This window comes from Hippopotamus amphibius, chromosome 13, assembly GCF_030028045.1.
Source record: "Hippopotamus amphibius kiboko isolate mHipAmp2 chromosome 13, mHipAmp2.hap2, whole genome shotgun sequence".
Taxonomy (NCBI): domain Eukaryota; kingdom Metazoa; phylum Chordata; class Mammalia; order Artiodactyla; family Hippopotamidae; genus Hippopotamus; species Hippopotamus amphibius.
Window position 1 is genome coordinate 36,089,741 of NC_080198.1, and position 24,327 is coordinate 36,114,067.

Sequence of the window (24,327 nt, forward strand, 5' to 3'; positions counted from 1 at the left end):
TTTCCCACCCCTGTCACTGAGAGGAGCCCACCCACCCCAAGCTCTTGATCCTGGCTCCTGTTGGTTTGTAAACTGGCCCCTGTTCATGGAGGGCAAGAAAAGAATGAAGAAAGAGGCAGACTACACCAGATTAGTAGGTGGCAGGTTTAGTAAGCGAGGGAACTTGCAAGCAAGACTTGTCTTGGGCAGCCACAGACAAGTAGATCTCCATTTATTTGCTTGCCAGAATCTTGAAAGTTTATATAGTGGCCTTAATGGGGTTAGGCCACACATACCATCCAGATGTTCTCATGAACACATTACTCTCTCAAGGCAGCATCCTTGAAAATGCCTCCCACTGTGGGAATGGCGGGCAGAAGGTACATTCCAAGGACAGGAGAGAGGGTGAGGGGCATCCAATTGCCTGGGTCTAGCTTGTGGGTCAGCTGGCGGTCACATCCTTTCAATGACCTCCTCCCACAGCTCCCTGCTGTATTTTTATACTTGACCTCCAAGTCAGAATCTGAGCCCCAAACGGAAAATGATTAGAGGGCATAGCCCCTGTCCTCACTCCTCCCTTAAACTCTGTCCCTGACTCTCTGACCCCGAATGGTGGCTAGGACTTATTCTCCTCCAGACCTGGTTGGTGTGGGAGGTTCCACAGGTGTGGGGGTGGGGAAAGAAGGCATTCCACTTCTAGCTGAATCTTCTGGTGAGTGTCAGCCCCTAAGCTATCACAGACCCAGAGCTGAGAAGGCATCAGCTATGTCTCCCTCACCCTCTCCCCAGTCTCTGCAAGAACTTGTTCAGGTAGAGCTGAGACCTCTGATAGTCCCTTCTTGTGAAAGGCTGCCTCCTGGTTTGAGATTGGGGCCTAAGTGATGATAAAGGGCCAATTAAGAGGTCAAGGTTAGGCTGTCCTTCTGCCCATCTGAGCACTGCTGTTCTGTGGTTTCCTGCAAAGAGAGAGGTCTGAGGTCTGGGGTTATTCCCCATCAAAGCTGCAAGCTCAGAAGCCCTAATTCCAGCCTGGCTCCATCTCCTCAGCCCTGGCAAGTTGGTCCCTCAGCTTGCATTGCCCAGAGGTCTCATGCTCCAACTCTCTGTCTTGCACTATGGCTTGAGCTCTGTCTTTCCTGCTTTGTCCCTCTGTGTCCCGCCCCTTGTGTCTCACTCAGATCCTAGTCTCTCACTCTTGCTCTGAAGGACTTCTGTCTCCTCTCTCCTTGCTTCCATTTCTCTTGTGTTCAGTGTCTCAGAGTAAAGAGCAAGGACTTTGGAGCCAGACCAAGCTAGGTCACAGCAACCCTAGCTTCCCCACTCATGCTGTGTGGCCACAACATGTCATTTTCCCTCTCTGGGCCCCTGTTTCCTGAGCTGTGAAGTGGGGCTAATGATCCTCATCTTTCACTGAGAATGTCAAGTAGCATAAAAATTTAGCTTCAGCAACAAAACAAGGAAAGAGGGAGTCACACCCACAAAACAAAAACTGGCAGTCAGGGTGGGAGGGGAATAATGTTTAGCCCAATTAAGAAGACTGAAAGTTAGTGTTCTCTACCATCAAAATCAACTGCAAATGTTTATCTGTTAATGCTTGTGTGTAATGAAAATTTACGTCTCTGAAAATGTCTTTTCATTGACATAGGTATGATGTAAAATATCTGGCACCGCCAAATAATATAAATTCCTGAACATGGGATTGTAATTGAGACTAGTCATCACTGGAAGATATTTGTAGACTTCTAAGATTCTTTTCTTGATATTTGCCTTTAAGCATGTCATTACATTGAAGATCAATTACTTCTAGTTGAAGTTCAGGTGGTTTCTCCTCAATTGCTTAGATCAAAAAATTTACAAATATGAAATCTCCTCTTGTACTTACATGGAAGTCTGAAAAGTGCTTGCTGCTGGAACTCTAAACTCAGAGAATATATCCACTGCAAATTTGTGAGAGAATGGTTATCTTGCTTCTTGTTTTAACTTTTGACAGCTCAGGAAGTGCATAAAGCAGCTTGACATTATTTGTGATTTAAATTACTTGTTAAAATGACTTCAATATAAGTTTCACATAAAGCGTTGCTTTGCTCATTAATTTCAGGTTAATTCATTAAAAACATGAAGACTGCAGCAAAAGCTTATTTCCAATGCCATTCATAGTTTGATAATAGTAGTTTAAGGCAGTTTTTCTCAGAAAACTTTCAATCTTGACCTTGAGCTTAAAAGTCCTCAATAACACTTTATCACTGCTAAGCTATGGAACTGCTGTGCAGTTGATAAGTCTGAATATTCAGCTTCTATTTCTGACCAAAATTCATGGAACTGATGATGGTTAAGTCAATAGTGGCAAGTGAAACTTAATCATTGACATTACTGGTTCAGTAACACCATAGATTCAAATATTTCCCACAAAGTACCTACTGATGAGTAATACCGTGAATAACCACAGGCTTTACACACTTTATATTTTCATATACTTTGTAAATTTGTTTAACTAAGCCTTTTCCCCTCCTGTTCCACACATATTTTTACCACTATCATTTTGATGACATCTTAGCAGATTCCACTTCAGGTTGAAGTGAATTAATGTTTTCTCAACTTCTTCAACAAATACTCTCAACTGTGTTTCATGTAGACTATTCATAGAACTCAATTCTTCAGTCTCTTCGAACTTGGCATTTACCCCTCAATGAATAACAGCTGAACTGTATTGGTAACATCTGTCAACTCATTAAGAGACAAGGAAATCCACTTGAAGTCATTTGCCCTGTCTTTGACTTCTGATTTTGTTCCCAATGTCTTCAACTCTTGGAGCAGCTATTCTCATCGAAAGGCTAATAGTTATATTTATTTTCTCTGGACACATTTTTTTTTCCAGCAGCTGCAATTAAACATGATTTAATTAACTCACTAGTAAACATCTTTTCTTGCTTGGCTAACAAATGAGCAAGTTGAAAACTGCTTGCAGGCTCATTTTCATTTTTTTATTTTTGTGAAGAAATTCTGCTGTGATGAGATTTTCCATTTAAAATTTTATGATAATTACTTTCTTGTGAGTTATGAATATTGTGCATTGCTTAGTCTGGTAATATAGATAGATAATATCGTATTCTTTTGGCACAGCTATATTGTCATTACATAATGAATACAATGCTTTGCCACGTTCTTAAAAGTGCGATACTTAAAGTCCACTTTTCTCCTTTTTTTCATTGTTCTGACACGATAGGTATGCACTAGTAATAAAAAAGTCACAGCGCAGCAATATGTCTGGCACCCAAAACACTGTTCAGTTATAACCGTAGCATTTTGATTTGTTGTGTGCTGAGAGCAGTGGGAAGTGGTGAGTGCCACATATAGTCTGTCACAACTACTCAAATCTGTCATTGTAGTACACATGTGGCTATAGCCAACATACCAACAAATAAACATGGCTGTGTTCCAATGAAATTTTATTTATGAACACTGAAATTTGAATTTCATATAATTTTCATGTGTCATGAAATATTATTGAGTTTTTTAAACAATAAAAAATGTAAAAACCATTCTTTGCAGGATATACAAAAACAGACAGTGGGCTGGAGTTAGCCCACAGGCTGTAGTTTGCCAACCCAAGCCCTAAATCAATGCCCATTACACGGTGCTGAATCCCCAGTAGGTAGAATGTATGTGTCTCTTAACCAATGTGTGGAAATGGTACTGCACCTGTGACCACCCCCTTTAGTTATATGCTTGGGTGTTTGTGCTTTCTGTCCCTGCACCTTCAGTCTCCATCTCACTGGAGGTTCCAGTTTCTAGAGAGGGAAGGCAGCCATCAGGGGTCACTGCAAGAGTCCTGTTAAAGCTATGGCTGTGACCTGGTCACTTCAGACTCCTTTTGACAAGAGTCAAGCAGGCGATGAAAGGGGTCACCACCCTGTCAGGGATAATTAACCCTGATATCACAAGGAGAAGGTGAGGGGAATGCTGCTACACTATGGGGGCAGGGAAGAGTATGAGTGCTGCTTGGATGACTCACTGGAAGATGTCTTGGTGCTCTGCTGCCCAGGTATAATTGTAGATGAATGCAGTCATGGCCTGAGAAGTACATGGTAACCAGAGAACCAGATCCCTCAGATGAGGGTCTGAACCACTGCTTCCCCTTTAGGCAAACTGCCTAGACCAGCAGAAATGCTAGTCAAAGGTGAGAGGAATCTAGAAAGGTGGTAGAGGAAGGGGGAGAGGAGTTTGAGTAATGGCCTCAAAATAAACTGTAGCAGTAGGGACTGAAGTTTGTTTCTCTGACCATTCTCTTTTAAGTTTTCCCAGGAGACAAGAACAACCTGAATTCTGAAGAAGCTATTTTTAAATGGTAAAAACTTGCTATGGGAAGCAAGTATATGTGAGTGACATGAAGGGGTGGGCTGTAGTGAATATGTGGATGCAGTGGATCCACTCTTCTTAGCTGATGACTCATTCCATTGGGAATACTAGCTGCTGCTGGGTCACTGCTATGTCCTGTACTAGGAATTGCCTTTGGCCATAGGGAAGGGATTTGACCGAGGCATGTCCTTCCTAAGGGGAAGCCTGTAGCTAGCGACTTAAGATTGGTGTTAACAGTTGAATTACACCAGCCATCCAGGACTATGCAGTCTTGAACTTCCCTGACCCCACAATACCCTAAACAAGCAATATGCAGACCCTACAAAACTCCCAGATCTGAGGCCCAGGGTGAAAGCAAATGTATCTCTTGGGCCAGGGCCTCTCTCTCAGTGAGATACACTTAGGAGTTCTGTTGTGGCTCCAGGTCTTAAATGCCCACAGTGAGGTCAGAGTTGGGCTGGGGACCATTAGGAAGGAGAGAAGAGTCTTTCGTGAGCAACCATCCCACCCACAGCCCTGGAGCAAGAATCCAAGCTGGGCCACTAAGGGGTCTTGGATTCATTCTCAAAGTCCACCTGTCAGGACCTCCTCACTGGGACAGTGGACATTCATGGACAGAAGAAAGCAGCAACAAGACTGCTTAGTGGGGAGAGCCTGAGGATTCAGGGTTGCCACTGGGTGTCACCTGAAAAAAGTCACATTCTGTCTCACTTTCGTCTGTCATTCTCCCTACCTTTCTCTCTCAGACTCCAAGTCCCCATGTGCCCCCTGCCCTGCCTCCAGTTTTCTCCCTTTCTCCCTTCCAGGTTTTCCCCATGTCACCCTTCTCTCCTAGCCCCAAAATGCTCTAGTCTCCTCATCTCAGACCTGGGGATTTTTCAGCCCACCCCAAGCAGAGGGAACAGGACAGTGCATGCCAGGATCTATCCCTAGTCATGGAGAGAAGCGTTGCAGGCACTGATGTCTTTGGATCTCCAGAGAAGTGGGCTAGGGGTAGAGTCCATTCATTCATCCATTCATTACTCATTCAATGAACAATTATTATTTTTAACCTACTATGTCCTGATACTGTGCAGCCTCTGGAGTCACAAATATGAAAGCGGCTCAGGCTCCATTCTCCAGGAACCAGTGAGGGAGGAAGCTGGTCAGCAAACAGGTGACTACAGTAGGATTTGATGAGGACCATAGTGGAAATCTACAAGGAGGTTTGGGATTTCTCAGGGTGCAGACCTACCAAGTCACTCTTAATTTAGGGGCTGCCAGGAAGACAGCTGCCTGGGGTCTGCATTTAAGGGTAACGGAGCTGCAGTGTGGGGGTGGAGGCAAAGGAAATGACCCAGGCAAGGGCTGAGAGGGAAGGGCTGTCTTAGCACAGGCCACTCCTAGCAGACCTGCTTTCCTTCCCCTGCAGGCTCTGAGGCTGGGGACATATTCGGAGGGCTGATCCCATTGAGACCCTCACTGACCCCTCCTTTCTTCTTTCTACCTCTCTCTGAAGGGATCTACTGAGAACCTCTAGGAGCTCTGGTAGAGGTGGCAGAGAAAGGTGAGGGTGGGTGGGAGAATGAGGAGACACCCCAGAATGCTGGTACTTCTGTGGGTCACCCAGAGTAGGCCTGAGGGGTGCCTGTATTTTGTTCCCTGTGCTGTGTCCCCTACTCCAGCTCCAGGAGATGCACCTCCATCATGCTTGCCCCAGGCCCCTTGCCCAAGCACACTCACAAACACTTCCCTTGAATGGTGTCAGCCCTTTGTTCCTTAGTCCCTGCGGAGGCTCCTTCCTGCCCACTGGCTTGAGTTCAAGCAGGTCCTGGTGGCACTCAAAGCCCCAACAACCTCCCTGCCCCTAGGGTCACCACATCCATCAACACCTGAGTCCCTGGCCTCTTTCCAAATCAGTTGTGAGACCACACTAAGCCATGTAAAGTTTCTGCACCTCAGTTTCCTCATCTGTGAAGTGGGATGAATGTCATCATTCCATGATTATTACCAGGGACAGCAGGGACAGTGGTGACTGGACAGTGGTGACTAAGGGCTAGACTCTGGAGCCAGACTAATGGGGGTAGTAAACTGATGTGGATCTCCCAGGGGCCTGGCTAATACCTTTATCTTCAAACAGATGCTTCTTGTACCTTCACTGTCCCATGCATTGTACTCTACTATTTCCCCATTCTCCAATTTACTCTTTTCCTTTTCACTCTCCCATCCCATTAACTTCACATTGACACCCCTCTCCAGCCTTAAATGGCCTCCTCCTCCTCTCTACATCTGCTCTCCCCTTAGCCCCACACTGACTTCCTCCATGTCACTGTACACATTGCAAATGCACTTCTCAGTGACCCCTGGGGCTGTGACACTGAGAGGGGACCAGGGCCTCATGACAGCCAGGTGGGTTTTCAGAGGCCAGGAGCAGACAGAGGTGGGTCCCTGCTTGTGCAGTGGCTGACCTTCACCCATCCCCTTACTGTGACCTTGAGGCCCTCAGGGGCAGAAATAGACAGGAGAGTGCTTGAGGCCACTTGAGCCTGAGATGGGGGTTCTGGGCTGGTCCTGGGGGCTTATGGGCTCTCTGGCCTGTGTGGATCTTGCTCTCCCAGGGGCCTGATAACTGGGTGACTTACAGATAGGCAAGACATAGAAGGTTTAGCCACAGCAAGGGAGTTTACTCTGTTCCCCCAACTCTGATGTCCTCATCAGAGATGATCATTGTTTATTTTTGTGGATATCTTCCTAATTTCCACCGCCTTTTAAAATAATGGCTTTATAAGACATGCTTATAAATCTATGCTTATATTTAGTTCATCTTGACTTGATGAACTTGCTAATCTTGCTAAATCTTGTACATTCTTTTATAGCAGTACATAGAGAGCACACTCATTCCTTCTAATTGTTATTTGGTGTACCATTGTTTAAATGAATTGAAATCCATTGTACTAAGTGCAGTAAGTCAGAAAGAGAAAGACAAATACCATATAACTTATATGTGGAATCTAAAATATGACACAAATCAACATATCTATGAAACAGAAACAGACTCACACAGGTAATAGACTTGTAGTTGCCAAAGGAGGGTGAGGGAGAGATGGATTGGGAGTTTGGGATTAGTAGATGCAAACTATATATGTATAGAATGGATAATCAACAAGGTTCTACAGTGTAGCACAGGGAACTACATTCAATATCCTGTGATAAACCATAATGGAAAAGAATATGAAATATATATCTATATCTATCTATCTATCTATATCTATCTATCTACCTATCTATCTATCTATCTGAATCACTTTGCTATACAGCAGAAATTAACACATTGTAAATCAATTATACTTAAATAAAATTAACTAAAAAATAAGTGAATTGAAATCCCTTTAATGAATACCAGCTAGGCTTTAATGAGTATCACTATACACCTTTGTGTCAATGGGTCAGTATTTGGGGTATTCTTCTTTGTAGCCAGAACTCTGTCCATTTAGGTAGGAAAGAAAGGACAGATCCTTTCCTTAGAAGGTGCTCAGTTATTGGAAGCCATTCTGGTGCCTGAGTCATAGGTGGTTTTATGACATCATGGCTCTCTCCCCTCCTCTTCTCTTCCTGCCTGAGCAGTGGCTGCAGGAGAACAGACCTGAGGCGATGGGAACATCTAGACCCTAACCATGGGTAATTTAGTAGAGTGCAGACCTGAGGGGATTTGACCATCCACCCCAAGCCATGCGCATTTAATGTTTTATAAGAGACAGATTTATCCAAGCTTTCTGGAGGGTAGTACATTTCCCATAGTTACCTCAGGATGGGATCCCTTCTCATGTTTGAGATCCCTTCTCATGTTTGGGATCCCTTCTCATGTTTGAGATCCCAGGAAAGTCCCGGAAGCCTAGTGTGTGGTTGACTTGGCACCTAGTGGTGGGGAGAGCACCCTTACTTTCATGTTTTTCTCTTTAAACTTTGATAAGGACAGCAAACCTTCCAAATTATAATCTAAGTTAATGATGAAGTCACATTGATAGAAGAGAGCTTGAAGGAGCAAAGAAGAGGAGAGCAAGGGACCCCCAACACCCTACTCACACCACTGCCTCTGCCCTCCTGCCCCTCCCTGGGTAGATGGATCCAGGCCATACTGTGTTGGGGAAAGCCTTGACTTGTGATATCTCTGTGGTCCAGTGGAGTGACCCAAGAGTTAGTGACCATGTAACTTATTGTCCAAAGAGAGATGCTTCAGGGAGTGAAAGGGGCACTTATCAACATTATACCAGGACAATAGGCATAAACCCAGGGTGTGCCAGGCAAACTGGGATGAATGACCACCATACACAGAGTAGGAAATGAAGAGGGATTGACCCCGCTTTGGCTGTCCTTTCCCCCTATTTCCTCCTTAGGCTGAGAGCTGTGAGTCTAGCCAAGGTGTGTGCCAAGGAGGAGTGCAAAGACCACACAGGGTTGAGAGCTCCGAGTGGGGAATGTGTTTGGGGAATGCAAAGGCCAAGGTACAGGAAGACTGGGTCATGTGTGCTTGTGTGCGTGTATCTTTGTACTGATGTATGTGTTAACTGTTGTTAAGCTCTTAAAGTGTGCGAGTTGGAGGAATCTTTTAATGTTTTGGTGAGGCAGAGGGGAGATAGCAGGCAGGTTTAACGAAGTCAGAGGGGAGAGGGCAGGGGGAGCAAAGGATGCCACTTTCCCAGCAGATGAAAGGGGTCTGAAGGGAAGAGACATGGATCTCAGGTAGGTGGTTAGGTCCAGGTGAAACGTGTATCTCTTTCACTTCTAGATCTCTAAATGGTCAACCAGGTCCAGGTAAAGCTGGGTGAGGTGTACCTCCATTTTACAGATGGAGACCCTGAGACCCAGAGAGCAAGATGATCTGTCCATACCCATTAAGCAGAGAGTGGCAGAAGCAGGACACTTACTTGATCTCCGAGGTCCAGCTGCTGCCCACAACAGCTCTCCTGATCAGAGAAAGGGACCCCTTCCTGCCATACCTTAGGGCCGAAATGTATGACTTTCTTAAGTGTCCCCTGTTTTCTCCTGCAAGGCCCCAAAGTAAGAATCATGATAAAGGAAGACCAGAAAGCGGCTGTTTTCATCCAAGCCTGGTGGCGGGGTACCCTGGTGCGTAGGACGCTGCTGCACGCGGCTCTCAGAGCGTGGATCATTCAGTACTGGTGGAAACAGAAACTGGTGAAGCTGCAGGAGAAGAGGCGGCGAACATCCCTAGAATTCTTCGCGCGGCAAGAATGGGCAGCAGTCAAGCTGCAATCCTGGTTCCGCATGTGGTGCATCCGCCTTCGTTACTGCCGTTTGCTCCACGCTGTCCGCATCATCCAGGTCTATTGGCGCTGGCATAATTGCCATACCCGTGGATTTATTCAGGGCCATTACGACCTCAAAGAAAACCAACTGAATCTTCAACTTGAAATCTCTTTGGGCTCGCAAGCTTGTAGAATACAACAGTGCATACCCCTTCCAATAAAGGAATGACCAGGTCTGCTACATTTGTGTCCTCAGCTCTGTCAGATATACTTCAAGGTCATTGAGCTAATGATGTCAAATACTTGGCATCTCATAAATCAGCTCTGAGGAAGTGGCAGGGGTTGCCTGGGGTCCAGTGTGGAGAATTCTGAGAGTCTGGTGCTGGATGAGCAGGGCCTGTGATTGATTAGCAATGTCTGTCATAGGAGAGTTGGAGTTGCAGGATTGCTAAGTCTTTCAACTCCAGGGAGACTCCTTCAAAGTGTGGTCTATGTAAATGGTGCCCCAAAGTATTTGTGCAACATGGAGGCCTGTGTCATCTTTTGCTCTTTTCCCCAAAGTCTTTAAGAAATATTATTTAAAATTTGTGGCAAATATGCATAACATAAAATTTACTATTTTAACCATTTTTGAGTAAACAGCTCAGTAATATTAAGCATATTCAAATTGTTGTGCAACTATCACCACCATCCATCTCCAGAACTTCACTTATCTTTCAGAATTTAAACTCTGTACCCACTGAACAGTAATTCTTCATTCTCCCCTTCCCCAGCCTCTGGCAACCACTATTCTATTTTCTGTCTTTATGAATTCGATTCCTTTAAATGCTTTATGAGTGGAATCATACAGTATTTGTCCTTTTGTGTCTGACATTTCACTTAGCATAAGGTCTTCAAGGTTTAGTTGTTTTAGAGTATTTTTACATTAAGTTCACCATCTTGTCTTTCTCAGGGACAGTTTCTGTTGATTTACTTTTTTCCTTTGAATGGGCCATAATTATCCTCTTTCTTTGTATGCTTTGCAATTTTTCTGTTGTTGAAGATTGGACATGTGAATCTCATAATGTAGTTATTCTAGAGGTCAAATTTTCACTCTTTCCTTGATTTTGCTGTTTTTGTTGTTGGTGGTGGTTCGTTGTAGGGTGTCTCTGTGCTGGGGATCAGTATAAGGTGTAAACTTAAGGTCTTCTCTGGTCTTTTCTGGGCCTGTACCTTTCCCAGGGCATACATCGTGAATTTTTAAATTCCCCTGTATATGTGGTTGCTTTTAAGTGTCCTAGTTCTTAGCTGTCTGGCTCCCAAAAAGGGGAAAAGAGAAAAGGGGAGGAGGAAGAAAAGGTTCCATGTCTTTAAATCCCCTGGAAGTCACTTCAGCTGGAAAGGGAGGGTGTCGCAACAATAGTGATGGGGATTGCAACAATGGCCCCTGCCTCTGTTTCTGCACCTCTGTGATTATAAGCAGCCGTAAGCAATCTGAGCACAGATCCCTAATATTTGAAGGACAGATTCTTTATTGCTCACCTTGGATTCTGCAAGCTTTGTACAAATTTCTCCAGAACTCATTCACAGCTGCCTGCCATAGTGCTGGGGATTAGGGTGTCAGGGATGGATAGCCAGTACCATGATAAGAGCTGAAATTGACCAAAATTAACCACAGTTTACTGTCCAATTTTCTGGAATTATGCCTTCAACTAAACCCTAAAAACTCTACTAATAAACTGTTTGAACTAATAAATTCAGTAAAGTTGCAGGATAGAAAATCAATGTACAAAAATCAGTGGCATCTCTATATACTAAAAATAACCTATCTGAAAAAAAATTTTTTTGAAGTCTCATTTACAACAGCATCAAAAACAATAATATACCTAGGAATAAATTTAACCAAGGAGGTGAAAGATCTATACATTGAAAACTAAAGAAATGGAAGAAGATACAAATAAATGGAATGATATTCCATTTTCAGGGTTGAGAAGAGTTAATATTTGTAAAATATCCTTACCACCCAAAGCAATCTATAGATTCAGTGCAATCCCTATCATAATTCCAATAGCATTTTTCACAGAAATAGAAAAATCAATCCTAAAATTTGTACATAACCATAAAAGACCCTGAATAGACAAAGTATTCTTGAGAAAAAAAGAACAAAGCTGGAGGCATCACACTTCCTGATTACAAATGATATTACAAAGCTATAATAATCAGAACAGTATGGTACTGACATAAAAACAGACACACAGATCAATGGGACAGAACTGAGAGCCCAGTAACAAACACATACATATATGTATGGTGAAGTAACATTTGACAAGGCAGACAAGAATATAGAGCTGGTAAAGAATGGTGGGAAAACTGTAAATCCACATGCAAAAGATTGAAATTGGATCCTTCTCTCATACTATGTGCAAAAATCAACTCAAAGTGGATCAAAGACTTAAGTGTAAGACCTAAAACCAAAAAACTCCTAGAAGAAAACAGGGGAAAAACTGTTTGACATTGGTCTTGGCAATGATTTTTTTTGGATATGACATCAAACGCATAGGCAATAAAAGCAAAAATAAACAACTGAGACTACAGCAAATTAAAAAGCTTCTGCACAGCAAAGGAAACAATCAGCAATATAAAAAAGCTCCCTATAGCACAAGAGAAAATATTTGTAAAACGTGTGTCTGATAAGGGGTTAATAGCCAAAATATACAAGGAACTCATATAACCCAATAGCAAAGAAAAACAAAAACACTAACAACAACAACAAAACCAAACCTGATTAAAAAATGGCCAGTGGCTTGAATACACATTCTTTCCATATACAAATGGCCAAGTGATAGATGAAAAAGTACTCAACACCACTAATAATGGAAATGGAAATCAAAACCACATGTGTATAACCTCGCATTTGTTAGAATGCCTATTATCAAAAAGACAAATGATAATGATCAGTTGACACCATCTTGTACCAAAATTGGAAGCTCTCACTCCTAGGTTTTTAACCAAATAAAGTTCAAAACTTAAGTTCATACACACAAAAAATCCACACAAATATACATAGCAGATTAATTAGTGACCACTGGAAACAACTACAAGATCCTTTAACCGGTAAAAATTTCTGATAACATCCATACAATGGAATACCACCCAGCAATGAAAACAAATGAGTACCCACAACACCACAAAGAAGTCTCAGACACATTATGCTAAATGAAAGAAGTCAGACTCAAAAGGCTACAAACTATTATTCCTTTTATATGATGTTCTGGAAAAGGGAAAACAATAGGTACAGAGTACAGATCAATGGTTGCTAGGCTCTGGTGGAGAGTAGTGTGTGACTATAAAGGGGAATGGGGAAAATAACCTTATGTATCTTGAAGCTCAGTTATTAGGTACATATATATTCTATGATATTAAGGAACTATTGTGACTGTTGAAAGATGATATATTGAGGTTATATTTTTACAAAGGTCCCATCTATTAAAGATATATATTAAAGTATTTATGGATTAAGTGATAGGATTTTTGTTGTTTACCTTTAAAAAATTATGTATTTTAATAAGAAGGGAGTAATTAACTTTGTAGCCTGATGTAGAGAGAAAGCATAAGAACAGAGAAATAACCATTGGATTTGGTCAGTTGGAATGTTGGTGATGTTTATGAGTGCAGTCTCAGTGAAGTGAGGGGTAGAAGCCTGACTGGAAAGGGCTGAAGAGAAAATAGTAGGAACAGAAGTGGAAACAGTGACGGCATGTTTTGCTATGAGGAGAAATGGAGAACTGGAAAAGAAATTGATTAAGATCATATTTTTTAAAGATGGAAGCGGTAGACGTTGATAATTTGGATAGTGGGGTTATGAATGCAGGATCAAACACCTTGAGATAGCAGCAGGATAATGGAGGGGTTAGCCTTTGATGGGATTAAAGACCCTTCATTTATTTCAACTGGAGGGAAGGCAGCAAGTGTGGTCCACATGGAGCTGGGATGGAGAATGAGATGGTAGGAAGATGGGGGTCCAGTCTGCTCCCATTTCTTCAGTTAAATGTGTGGTGACATATATCATCATTATGGAGTTCAAGGGGAGAAGTGGAATTGGGCATTTGGAAAGGACGTGGTATGAACTATTCAATTCAGAAAAAAAGAGATGCAAACACACCAGAGAAATTTATTGGGAAATTTGTCCAGTGGAGATTTGCAGTCATGAATATGAACTGAGATGGTTGTTTTGCTCTAGCCATGCCATTCTTCTGCAGGCACAGAGCAGGTAGATGATTAAGTACTTCCCACACATGTTTGCAGAGAGAGGACCAAGGGAAGTCAAGTTGTTCAGGGGAGAGATCACAATAATTAAGTATAGAGCCTGAACGGAATAAAGAAAGATACAAGGGTTTGTCAGGGGTGATGTCTGTAAAAAAATTGGTAGGGTCAATAGATTGGAAAACCTTAACACATCTGAAGAAACATTCTATTAGCGGTATCTGAAAGGTGAACTGGAAGGAGAGAATAAAGTAAAAGGACAATGGAACTCTAGAAAAAGCAATTTGGGCAACAGTACAATTATTGGGAATGGTAAGGTCCAGAGTCACACTATCCAATGGAATAGCCACTAGCCATATGTGGTTATTTAAACTTAAATTAATTTAAATAAAATTTAAAATTCAATTCTTTACTTGCACCAGGCACATTTCAGGTGCTCCACAGCCATGTGTGGCTGGTGGGTACCACGCTGGACAGTACTGATACAGAACGTTTCCATCATCACAGAAATTTCTATTGCGTAGCACTGCTTTAGTATGACCATGGGAGGGAGAATGGAGACAAGCGTAGGGATGGGGGTAATATCAGGGGGAGCCCTGTTTGTTGCACAGCCCTCAGAGAGAGGAGTTCTGGCAAGGGAATTGTGAAAATGGAGTTGAAGTGCCATGAACTCCTGTTTTATACCAGTCCCCAGGGTCATCATCTGCTTATCAGCATACCCAGTCACATCTATCACCAAGGCCAGCCTCTTGTCCCTCACCTGGGGCTGCACTGCACTACTCCCAGAAAAGTCAGCCACATGTTGGCTTTTTCACTAGGTGATTACCAAAGATACCTTGTCTGAGGCATCTGAGATCCCAGTCAATCCCCAACTCCGGCGGACAGAGAAGAGCCTCAGTGTCTATTCTCATGTGCAGAGGTACCCAAAGTCTTTGGGAAGATGAAGCTCACCTGTTTCTCAGATTCCCGGTGAGAAGAAAGGGATTCAGCTGGGGATGGGAACTGGGACTTCCGGCTCTGTCACGTATCAGGGTAGACTAGGACTTCAGTTTCTGTTTTGACAACTAAGTAGCATATGGAAGTCAGACAAACCCAGAACAGGGTTTGTGGGCACAAGGGGAAAACCTCACTGAAGTTCCTTCCCAGGGAGAAGAAGAGGCAGCATGGCTTAAGTCCTAAAATTTCCATTAGCTAGGGGAAGACCACGAGACATACCAGATCAGGTTAGACCTTTACTGGGGACAGGAGACACAGTGCCCCTTCTTGCCATCCCTTAGGGGTTGATGATTTCAATGTGAAACTGCAGGTGAGAGGCTGTGACTACACAGTGGCCTCGGAGGAGAGCACAGGTCTGGCAGTTGTGGCACTGCCAGTGGTACTGGATGACATAAATGGCATTGAGCACTTGGCAGTATCGCCAGTGGATGCGCCACATACGGACCAAAGACTGGAGCTTGACCACTGCCCTCTCCATGTGTGCGTAGGAAATCAGGGCTGCCCTCCGCTTCTCCTGCAGCAGCTTGTCCATTGTCAGTCTCCACCAGCTCTGAATGATCCAGGCCCTGAGGGCTGCATGCAACAATGTCCGGCGCACCAGGGTGCCACGCCACCAGGCCTGGATCTTCTTGGCTGCTTTTATTAATTCTTTTAAATTTTTCTAGGCAGAGATAAGAGAGACCACTCAGTGAACATCCTGCCACCAACTTCTAGGATATTCCTGGAAAGGGCTTGGATTCTCTTAACAGTCAGCCCTTCTTTGGGGAGTTCAGGGGAGTTAGCAGGACACTGACTAAGAGGCAGAAGTCCTGGGTGGTGAGTCCTCCTCTGCCAATATAGACACATCACTTTGTCCTCAGAGTCACAGCATCCTTCTCTTGACTACCTCACAGGTGCATAGATCGAGGGAAAACCCATTAGTAACTAGAAGGGTGCATTAGGGATGTGAGGGACTTAGTTACACTCTACCTCTTCAATGCTTATTGGGTTTGGGAGGTTTGTCCTCATAATGCTTTTGTCTGGTACTCTCTGTTAATTCTAGTCCCATTGACTGATTGCTTTCTGCCACACCAGTGTATTTCAAAATGGTAGTGCGTTTTTAACTCCCTCATTACATATTCTACTCCTAGCCTCCCCATGTTGTGAACATTCTACTTTCTAATTCAGAGTCCTTACATTCTCATCTCTCAGCTCATGCATTTCTTGATGGCTTTCCTTCTCTCCATTCACTCTTCATGTCACAGTCAAACCCGACCCAAAGAGTTCATGCTGAGAAGGGAGTGGAGGCAAATGAGCCAATATTAAGTTGACTCCTGATTATTTTAAACTCTGGATCCCTAAGAAGCACAATTCCATAACCTCATGACACCGACATAAATGTTCTAGATATCTGTTAATTATATGGAGATTTTACCTACCTCTTTTTCCTGCTTCTGCCGCTGCTTCTGCCTCTGCCTCAACCTAATTTCTTCTTCGATATCCTCAATTACAATTAAAATTAAATTGCCGTCTGTCTGTCATCAAAATTAAATGGAAAATGAATGGATGAGCTAAGACTCTGTTTCTCTCTAAGGCTCTGACAAAGATACCCACTGCCTCAGCATCCCCTTCTTTCCCAAAACCTGTAAAGTCCAGAGTGATTCCCACCCACCCTCCAGCCCGCCTAGTGGATCTGGCCATGTGTCTTACACAAAATCGAACCCCCATGGCTTGTCTCTAGATGGTTCCTTTATTTCTCTACTTCCCAAGGTCTGGCATGAGTAATATGAGGGGGAGAGCTATGAGTTAACAATTGCTTTATGACATGAGGATTAGGACATCTGCCACATAAGTTGAGTCTTCCTCAGAAACAAGCTCCATGGGAACTTGTATTACCTGTCTACTTCCCTTCTGCCAGAGACGTATCAGAGCTCAGGGCACTTGGGTGCTGTTCCTCCAGTGAGGCTCATCCACGTTCTTTCTCATTATCAGTCTCACAAGAGGACAGGAGGGACCATGGCAGGATAGCTCCATACAGTGCTCTAGTGTGTCCTCAGACTTAGCACTTCCTGTCTTCCCTGGATTCAGACTTCAGTACTTCAGTGCACCAAAGGAAACTAGAAGAGAGACTAGATGAATCTAGAAAGCAGTAAAATAAAAACAAAAACTTAAAACTAATTAAATTGAAAACAAAAATGAGTGGTGAAAGATCAATTTAAAAGGTAATATTTCTCAAATTACTTTCAAATTACTGCCTCTGTGCTGGGCCTCAAAGCATGTGAGATTTTTCATGAGCCCTTTAAGAACAGTCTCTGTTTCCTACAGCCCTCCAGCTTTCTGCTACACAAGTCCTGCTGGCCTTCAAAGTCAGAAATTCTGGGGGCTCATCATCCAGGTGCAGGATCCCTAGGCTAATGAGCCCAATGTGGGGCTCAGACCTCTCATTCTTTGGGGAGATCCTCTGCAATCATTATTAACCTTTCGCTTGTGGGTCATCACCCTGGGGTGTGGGTCTTGACTATACTGTGACTCCACTCCTTCCACTCATCTTGTTGTGGTTCCTTCTTCATATCTTTCGTTGTGGAAAGTCACTGCTGCTAGTCTTTAGGTCATTCTCATAGATAGTTGCTTTGTCAATAGTTGTAATTTTGGTATTCTTGTGGGAGGAGGTGAGCTCAGGGTCTTCCTACTTCACCATATTGGTCACACCTTCAGATTAGCATTCCTTAATGTTTCTTGCCTGAGTAGTTTATTACTATTATTGTTTCTAAGCAGTGAATTTCTTTTTCTTTAAATTTCATTGGAGTCTAGTTGATTTACAATGTTGTGTTAGTTTCAGGTGAACAGCAAAGTGAATCAGTTATACATATACATATATCCACTCTTTTTTCTTTTTAATATTCTTTTCCCATATAGGCCATTACAGAGTACTGAGTTCCCTGTGCTATACAGTAGGTCCTTATTAGTTATCTATTTTACATATAGAGAGTGAGTCAAAAGTTATCTGCACTCTGGTTATATTAAAACTTCTGTAAATTCTACAGCCAGAAAAAGAGAAAGAAAAGACCCACAAAAACAAACCCAAAACAATTAAGAAAATGGTAATAGGAACATACATGTCAATACTCACCTTAAATGTAAATGGATTAAATGCTCCAACCAAAAGACACAGACTGGCTGAATGGATACAAAAACAAGACCCTTACATATGCTGTATACAAGAAACCCACTTCAGACCAAGGGACACATGTAGACTGAAAGTAAAGGGATGGAAAAAGATATTCCATGCAAATGGAAGTCAAAAGAAAGCTGGAGTAGCAATACTCATGTCAGACAAATTAGACTTTAAAGACTATTACAAGTGACAAGGAAGGACACTACATAATGATCAAGGGATCAATCCAAGAAGAAGATATAGCAATTGTCAATATCTATGCACCCAACATAGGAGCACCTCAATACATAAGGCAAATGCTAACAGCCATAAAAGGGGAAATTGACAGTAACACAATAATAGTAGGAGACTTTAGCACCCCACTTACATCAATGGACAGATCATCCAAACAGAAAATAAATAAGGACACACAAGCTTTAAATGACACATTAGACCATCTCGATTTAATTGATATTTATAGGACATTCCATCCAAAAACTACAGAATACATTTTCTTCTTAAGTGCACACAGAACATTCTCCAGGATAGATCACATCTTGGGTCACAAATCAAGCCTCGGCAAATTCAAAAAAATTGAAATCGTATCAAGCATTTTCTCTGACCACAATGCCATGAGACTAGATATCAATTACAGGAAAAAAACTGTAAAAAATACAACCACATGGAGACTAAACAATACGCCATTAAACAACCAAGAAATCACTAAAGAAATCAAAGAGGAAATCAAACAATACCTAGAAACAAATGACAATGAAAACACAATGACCCAAAACCTATGGGAAGCAGCAAAAGCAGTTCTAAGAGGGAAGTTTATAGCAATACAGTCCTACTTCAAGAAATAAGAAAAATATCCAATAAACAACATAAACTTACACCTAAAACAATTAGAGAAAGAAGGACAAAAAAACCCCAAAGTGAGCAGAGAGAAAGAAATCATAAAGATCAGAGCAGAAATAAATGAAAAACAAAGGAAGGAAGCAATAGCAAAAATTAATAAAACTAAAAGCTGGTTCTTTGAGAAGATTAACAAAATTGATAAACCATTAGCCAGACTCATCAAGAAAAAAAGGGAGAAGATGCAAATCAATAGAATTAGAAATGAAAAAGGAGAAGTAACAATGGACACCTCAGAAATACAAAACATCATGAGAGACTACTACAAGCAACTATATGCCAATAAATTGCATAACCTGGAAGAAATGGATAAATTCTTTAAAAAGTACAATCTTCCAAGGCTGAACCAGGAAGAAATAGAAACTATGAACAGACCAATCACAAGTACGGAAATTGAGGCAGTGATTAAAAATCTCCCAACACACAAAAGCCCAGGACCAGATGGGTTCACAGGCAAATTCTATCAAACATTTAGAGAAGAGATAACACCTATCCTTCTCAAACTCTTCCAAAATATTGCAGAAGGCAGAACACTCCCAAACTCATTCTACGAGGCCACCATCACCCTGATACCAAAACCAGGCAAAGATGTCACAAAAAAAGAAAATTACAGGCCAATATCACTGATGAATATAGATGCAAAAATCGTCAACAAAATACTAGCTAACAGAATCCAACAGCACATTAAAAAAATCATACACCATGATCAAGTGGGGTTTATCCCTGGGATGCAAGGATTCTTCAATATATGCAAATCAATCAACGTGATACATCATATCAACAAATTGAAGGATAAAAACCATATGATCATCTCAATAGATGCAGAAAAAGCTTTTGACACAATTCATCCATTTATGATAGAAGCTCTCCAGAAAATGGGCATAGAAGGAAATTACCTCAAAATAATAAAAGTCATATATGAGAAACCAAAAGCCAACATCGTTCTAAATGGGGGAAAAGTGAAAGAATTCCCTCTAAGAACAGGAACAAGACAAGGGTGTCCACTCTCACCATTATTATTCAACATAGTTTTGGAAGTGTTAGCCACAGCAATCAGAGAAGAAAATGAAATAAAAGGAATCCAAATTGGAAAAGAAGAAGAAAATTGTCACTCTTTGCAGATGACATGATATTCTACATAGAAAACCCTAAAGACTCTACCAGAAAATTGCTAGCACTAATCGATGAGTTTGGTAAAGTAGCAGGATACAAAATTAACGCACAGAAATCTCTTGCATTCCTACACACTAACAATGGAAGAGCAGAAAGAGAAATTAAGGAAACTCTCCCATTCACCATTGCAACAAAAAGAAAAAAATACCTAGGAATAAACCTGCCTAAGGAGGCAAAAGACCTGTATGCAGAAAACGTCAAGACACTGATGAAAGAAATCAAAGATGATACAAACAGATGGAGGGACATACCATGTTCCTGGATTGGAAGAATCAACATAGTGAAAATGATTGTACTACCCAAAGCAATTTACAGATTCAACGCAATCCCTATCAAATTACCAATGGCATTTTTCACAGAACTAGAGCAAGAAATCTTACGATTTGTATGGAAATGGAAAAGACCCCGAATAGCCAAAGCAATCTTGAGAAGGAAAAGTGGAGTTGGTGGAATCAGGCTTCCTGACTTCAAACTATATTACAAGGCCACAGTGATCAAGACAGTATGGTACTGGCACAAAAATAGAAAGGAAGATCAATGGAACAGAATAGAGAACTCAGAAGTAAGCCCAAACACATATGGGCACCTTATCTTTGACAAAGGAGGCAAGAATATACAATGGAAAAAAGACAGCCTCTTCAATAAGCGGTGCTGGGAAAATTGGACAGCAACATGTAAAAGAATGAAATTAGAACACTTCCTAATACCATACACAAAAATAAACTCCAAATGGATCAAAGACCTAAATGTAAGGCCAGACACTATAAAACTCCTGGAGGAAAACATAGGCAGAACACTCTATGACATCCATCAAAGCAAGATCCTTTTAGACCCACCTCCTAGAATCATGGAAATAAAATCAAGAATCAACAAATGGGACCTAATGAAACTTAAAAGCTTTTGCACAGCGAAAGAAACCATAAACAAGACTAGAAGGCAACCCTCAGAATGGGAAAAAATAGTTGCCTATGAAACAACGGACAAAAGATTAATCTCCAAAATATACAAGCAGCTCATGCAGCTTCATACCAAAAAAGCAAATAACCCAATCCACAAATGGGCAGAAGACCTAAATAGACATTTCTCCAAAGAAGACATACAGAAGGCCAACAAAGACATGAAAAGATGCTCAACATCACTCATCATCAGAGAAATGCAAGTCAAAGCCACAATGAGGTATCACCTCACACCGGTCAGAATAGCCATCATCAAAGGATCTGGAGACAATGAATGTTGGAGAGGGTGTGGAGAAAAGGGAACTCTCCTGCACTGTTTGTGGGAATGTAAGTTGGTACAGCCCCTATGGAAAACAGTTTGGAGGTTCCTTACAAAACTAAAGATGGAACTACCATATGACCCGGTAATCCCACTACTGGGCATGTACCCAGAGAAAACCACAATCCAAAAAGAAACATGTACCATAATGTTCATTGCAGCACTATTTACAATAGTCAGGACATGGAAGCAACCTAAATGCCCATCAATAGATGAATGGATAAAGAAGATGTGGCACATATATGCAATGGACTATTACTCAGCCACAAAAAGGAATGAAATGGAGCTATATGTAATGAGGTGGATAGACCTAGAGTCTGTCATACAGAGTGAAGTAAGTCAGAAAGAGAAAAACAAATACCGTATGCTATGGAATCTGAAGAAATTGTACTGATGAACCCAGTGACAGGGCAAGAGTGGAGATACAGAAGTAGAGAATGGACTTGAGGACATGGGGCTGGGGTGGGGGGTGAAGGGGAAATAGGCAGTGTCCTGTTGCCTGGGAGCACTCGCAGGGATAGAAGTTCTTATGGTGGTGCCTACCCTCTCCTCGAGCACCTCCCACTAATGGTGCCTTGCCTCTCTGGTGGGTCCAGGCTTCTTCCTAGTACACCCTCAGTTGCCATGGCCCGACCTCTTCAGGCTGTTTCTGCAGCCTGATCCTCGCTCCGGGACTGAGCTTAGAAGTCTGAGCTTCAGCACCTGACCCCCAACCTCAGTGACAGAGGAGTATCTCAGGTTGGAGAGTGCAGGGTGGTGGTGCCAACCCTCTGTGTACGTTACTCTCTGTTCTGCCTTTCACAAACTGGTTGCTGCTCTCCCCTTTTAGGCTCTGAAACTCCCTCTCCAACCAGTTTAATTTCTCCGTTGGTGAGAAACCTTCTCAAGGTGCGGGAACCTTTCCTGTTTCACAGCTCACTCCCTGGGGTGCAGCCCTGTCCTGATTCCTTCTTTTTCTTTTTCCTTTTGTCCTACCCAGTTACGTGAAGATTTTCTTATCTTTTCAGACATCTGAGGTCTTCTGTCAGCATTCAGTAGCTGTTCTGTGTAGATGTATTTTCAACATTTCTGTGGAGGAATGTGAACTCTACTTCCTACTCCTTTGCCATTGTGATTGAGCAGTGAAATTTTTTTTTCTTTTTCTTTCTTTTGGCTGCGTTGGGTCTTCATTGCTGTACGCAAGTTTTCTCTAGTTGTGGCCAAGTGGGGGCCACTCTTCGTTGTGGCGTGTGGGCTTCTCAGTGCAGTGGCTTCTCTTGTTGTGGAGCATTGGGCTCTAGGCATGCGGGCTTCAATAGTTGCAGCACATAGGCTCAGTAGTTGTGGCTCACAGGCTCTAGAGCACAGGCTCAGTAGTTGTAGTACATGGGCTTTGTTGCTTCATGGCATGTGGGATCTTCCTGGCCCAGTGATTGAACCCATGTCCCCTGTGTTGGCAGGCAGATTCTTAACCACTGTGCCACCAGGGAAGTCCTGAGCAGTGAATTTCTAATACTATAACTTTTCCTACATACATTAGCTGCTTTCCATTGTAAAGAAGATATTTCTCTTCTCATCAGTTTTTCATTTATTAATTTATAGCAGTGCGAACTGATGGGTTCCTATTTAATCCAATAGGTTATAATCTGCTATCATCATAATAATTTTGGTGCTCAAATTGACCCTGATTTGGCCACTGGGAGCCATTCAGGCTGGTTTCTGCATTCTTTTGACATGTCCCTTTAACCTTTGATTATTTCTTACACCAAGATATTACAGACTTGGAGGTAATAAAAAATATATATTGGTCTTTGCTCCCAGACCCTGGCACAGAGCTGCTGAAAAACTTGTAGTTTTTAAAAAATTGTGAATAATATTTTATTTAGTCATTTTAGTTTACAAACAAACCTATGGGAATTCAAAGTTAATATCCTTACCCACGAGCTTCTTATAGACACCAGAAAATGTTTCAATTTTGTGTTATACATTGTTCTGCTGTGCTTTATCCAAATGAACCTTTATGAGCCAGCTGACATCCAGTCTCTTGCGGATTCTCTTGCCCACAATCTCACTTGGGAAAACCAAGTCCTCCAGGATCACATCATGCACGGCTGTCAGAGTGCAGCTCCTGGGATGGTTGCTTATTTTTTGTATTGCTTTTTTGAGTTGGCTTAGGCAGAATTCTCCTCTGAGTGATAAAGACAATGTGCTTCCCACTGAACTTTTCCTCCAACTCACATAATAGCTGGACCTGGAGTTTCTGGAAAGATTTCAATTGAGGAATGTGAATAATGATTATAATAGCTTTCCGACCACCCTTAACTTCAATGTCCTTGGCAGTTGTGATGTTCAGCTCCTGTAGCTGGGCCCTGAGGTCCGAGTTCATCTCCAGCTCCAGGAGGACCTGGAAGACTCCAGACTCGAACTTGTCCAGTTTCTCAGCATTGGGCTTCATGATCTTCTCACTGGAACTGAACATGGCCTTGACTTTGCCAATGCAGCTAACATTTGTCCCCATCCCCCCACCACACATACTTGGAGGCCTAGGGAGAGGCCTAGGTCTCAGGAGAGCTCGTTAAATCCCAGGGGGCAGAAAGGAAGAGGCAGGAATAACGTGAGTAGAGAAACCAGAAAAACCACACGGAAACAGTGGAAGCCTAGAGAACCCAGGAAACACTCTTGTATTTTCTTAAGTAATAAGAGCACTAGGAGCATCTTTTGCTCTAACATTGGGTCTTTGAACTGGATCGTGACACAGACCTTCTAAAATTTTTGTAATTTTGTGGGTGATCGGTGTGTTTTTAATTTTTTTAAAATTTATTTATGTATTTATTTATTTATTGGCTGTGTTGGGTCTTCGTTGCTGTGCGCGGGCTTTCTCTAGCTGCGGAGAGCAGGGGCTACTCTCTTGCTGTGGTGCGCGGGCTCCTCATTACTGTGCCTTCTCTTTCCGCGGAGCATGGGCTCTAGGCGCATGGGCTTCAGTAGTTGCGGCACATGGGCTCAATTAGTTGTGGCTCATGGGCTCTAAAG

The 24,327-nt window shown here is 42.4% G+C and overlaps 2 protein-coding genes and 1 pseudogene across 2 annotated transcripts; 1 reads left to right on the forward strand and 2 right to left on the reverse strand.

Moving 5' to 3' along the window:
• The first annotated feature begins 7,931 nt into the window (after nucleotides 1-7,931).
• Nucleotides 7,932-9,822, forward strand: LOC130835188 (IQ domain-containing protein F5). The gene is made up of 2 exons (XM_057706550.1): nucleotides 7,932-7,992; nucleotides 9,365-9,822. Exons 1-2 carry the CDS (start codon nucleotides 7,989-7,991, stop codon nucleotides 9,808-9,810), a joined length of 450 nt encoding a protein of 149 aa, XP_057562533.1. The 5' UTR covers nucleotides 7,932-7,988; the 3' UTR covers nucleotides 9,811-9,822.
• Nucleotides 9,823-15,096: 5,274 nt separating this feature from the next.
• On the reverse strand, nucleotides 15,097-16,526 carry IQCF2 (IQ motif containing F2). Its single transcript, XM_057706698.1, has 3 exons — nucleotides 16,509-16,526; nucleotides 16,238-16,333; nucleotides 15,097-15,480 (listed from the first exon to the last, which is right to left on the reverse strand). Exons 1-3 carry the CDS (start codon nucleotides 16,524-16,526, stop codon nucleotides 15,097-15,099), a joined length of 498 nt encoding a protein of 165 aa, XP_057562681.1.
• A 6,676-nt stretch (nucleotides 16,527-23,202) lies between these two features.
• LOC130835177 (40S ribosomal protein S7-like) lies at nucleotides 23,203-23,773 on the reverse strand (annotated as a pseudogene).
• Between the last annotated feature and the right edge of the window lie 554 nt (nucleotides 23,774-24,327).

Excerpts from the sequence above, each read along its gene's own strand:
- IQCF2 (XM_057706698.1), bottom strand. Across the intron at positions 15,481-16,237 it reads GGCAGAAGCAGGAAAAAGAG|AAAAATTTAAAAGAATTAAT; the intron begins GTAGGTAAAATC and ends ATCTCTGCCTAG.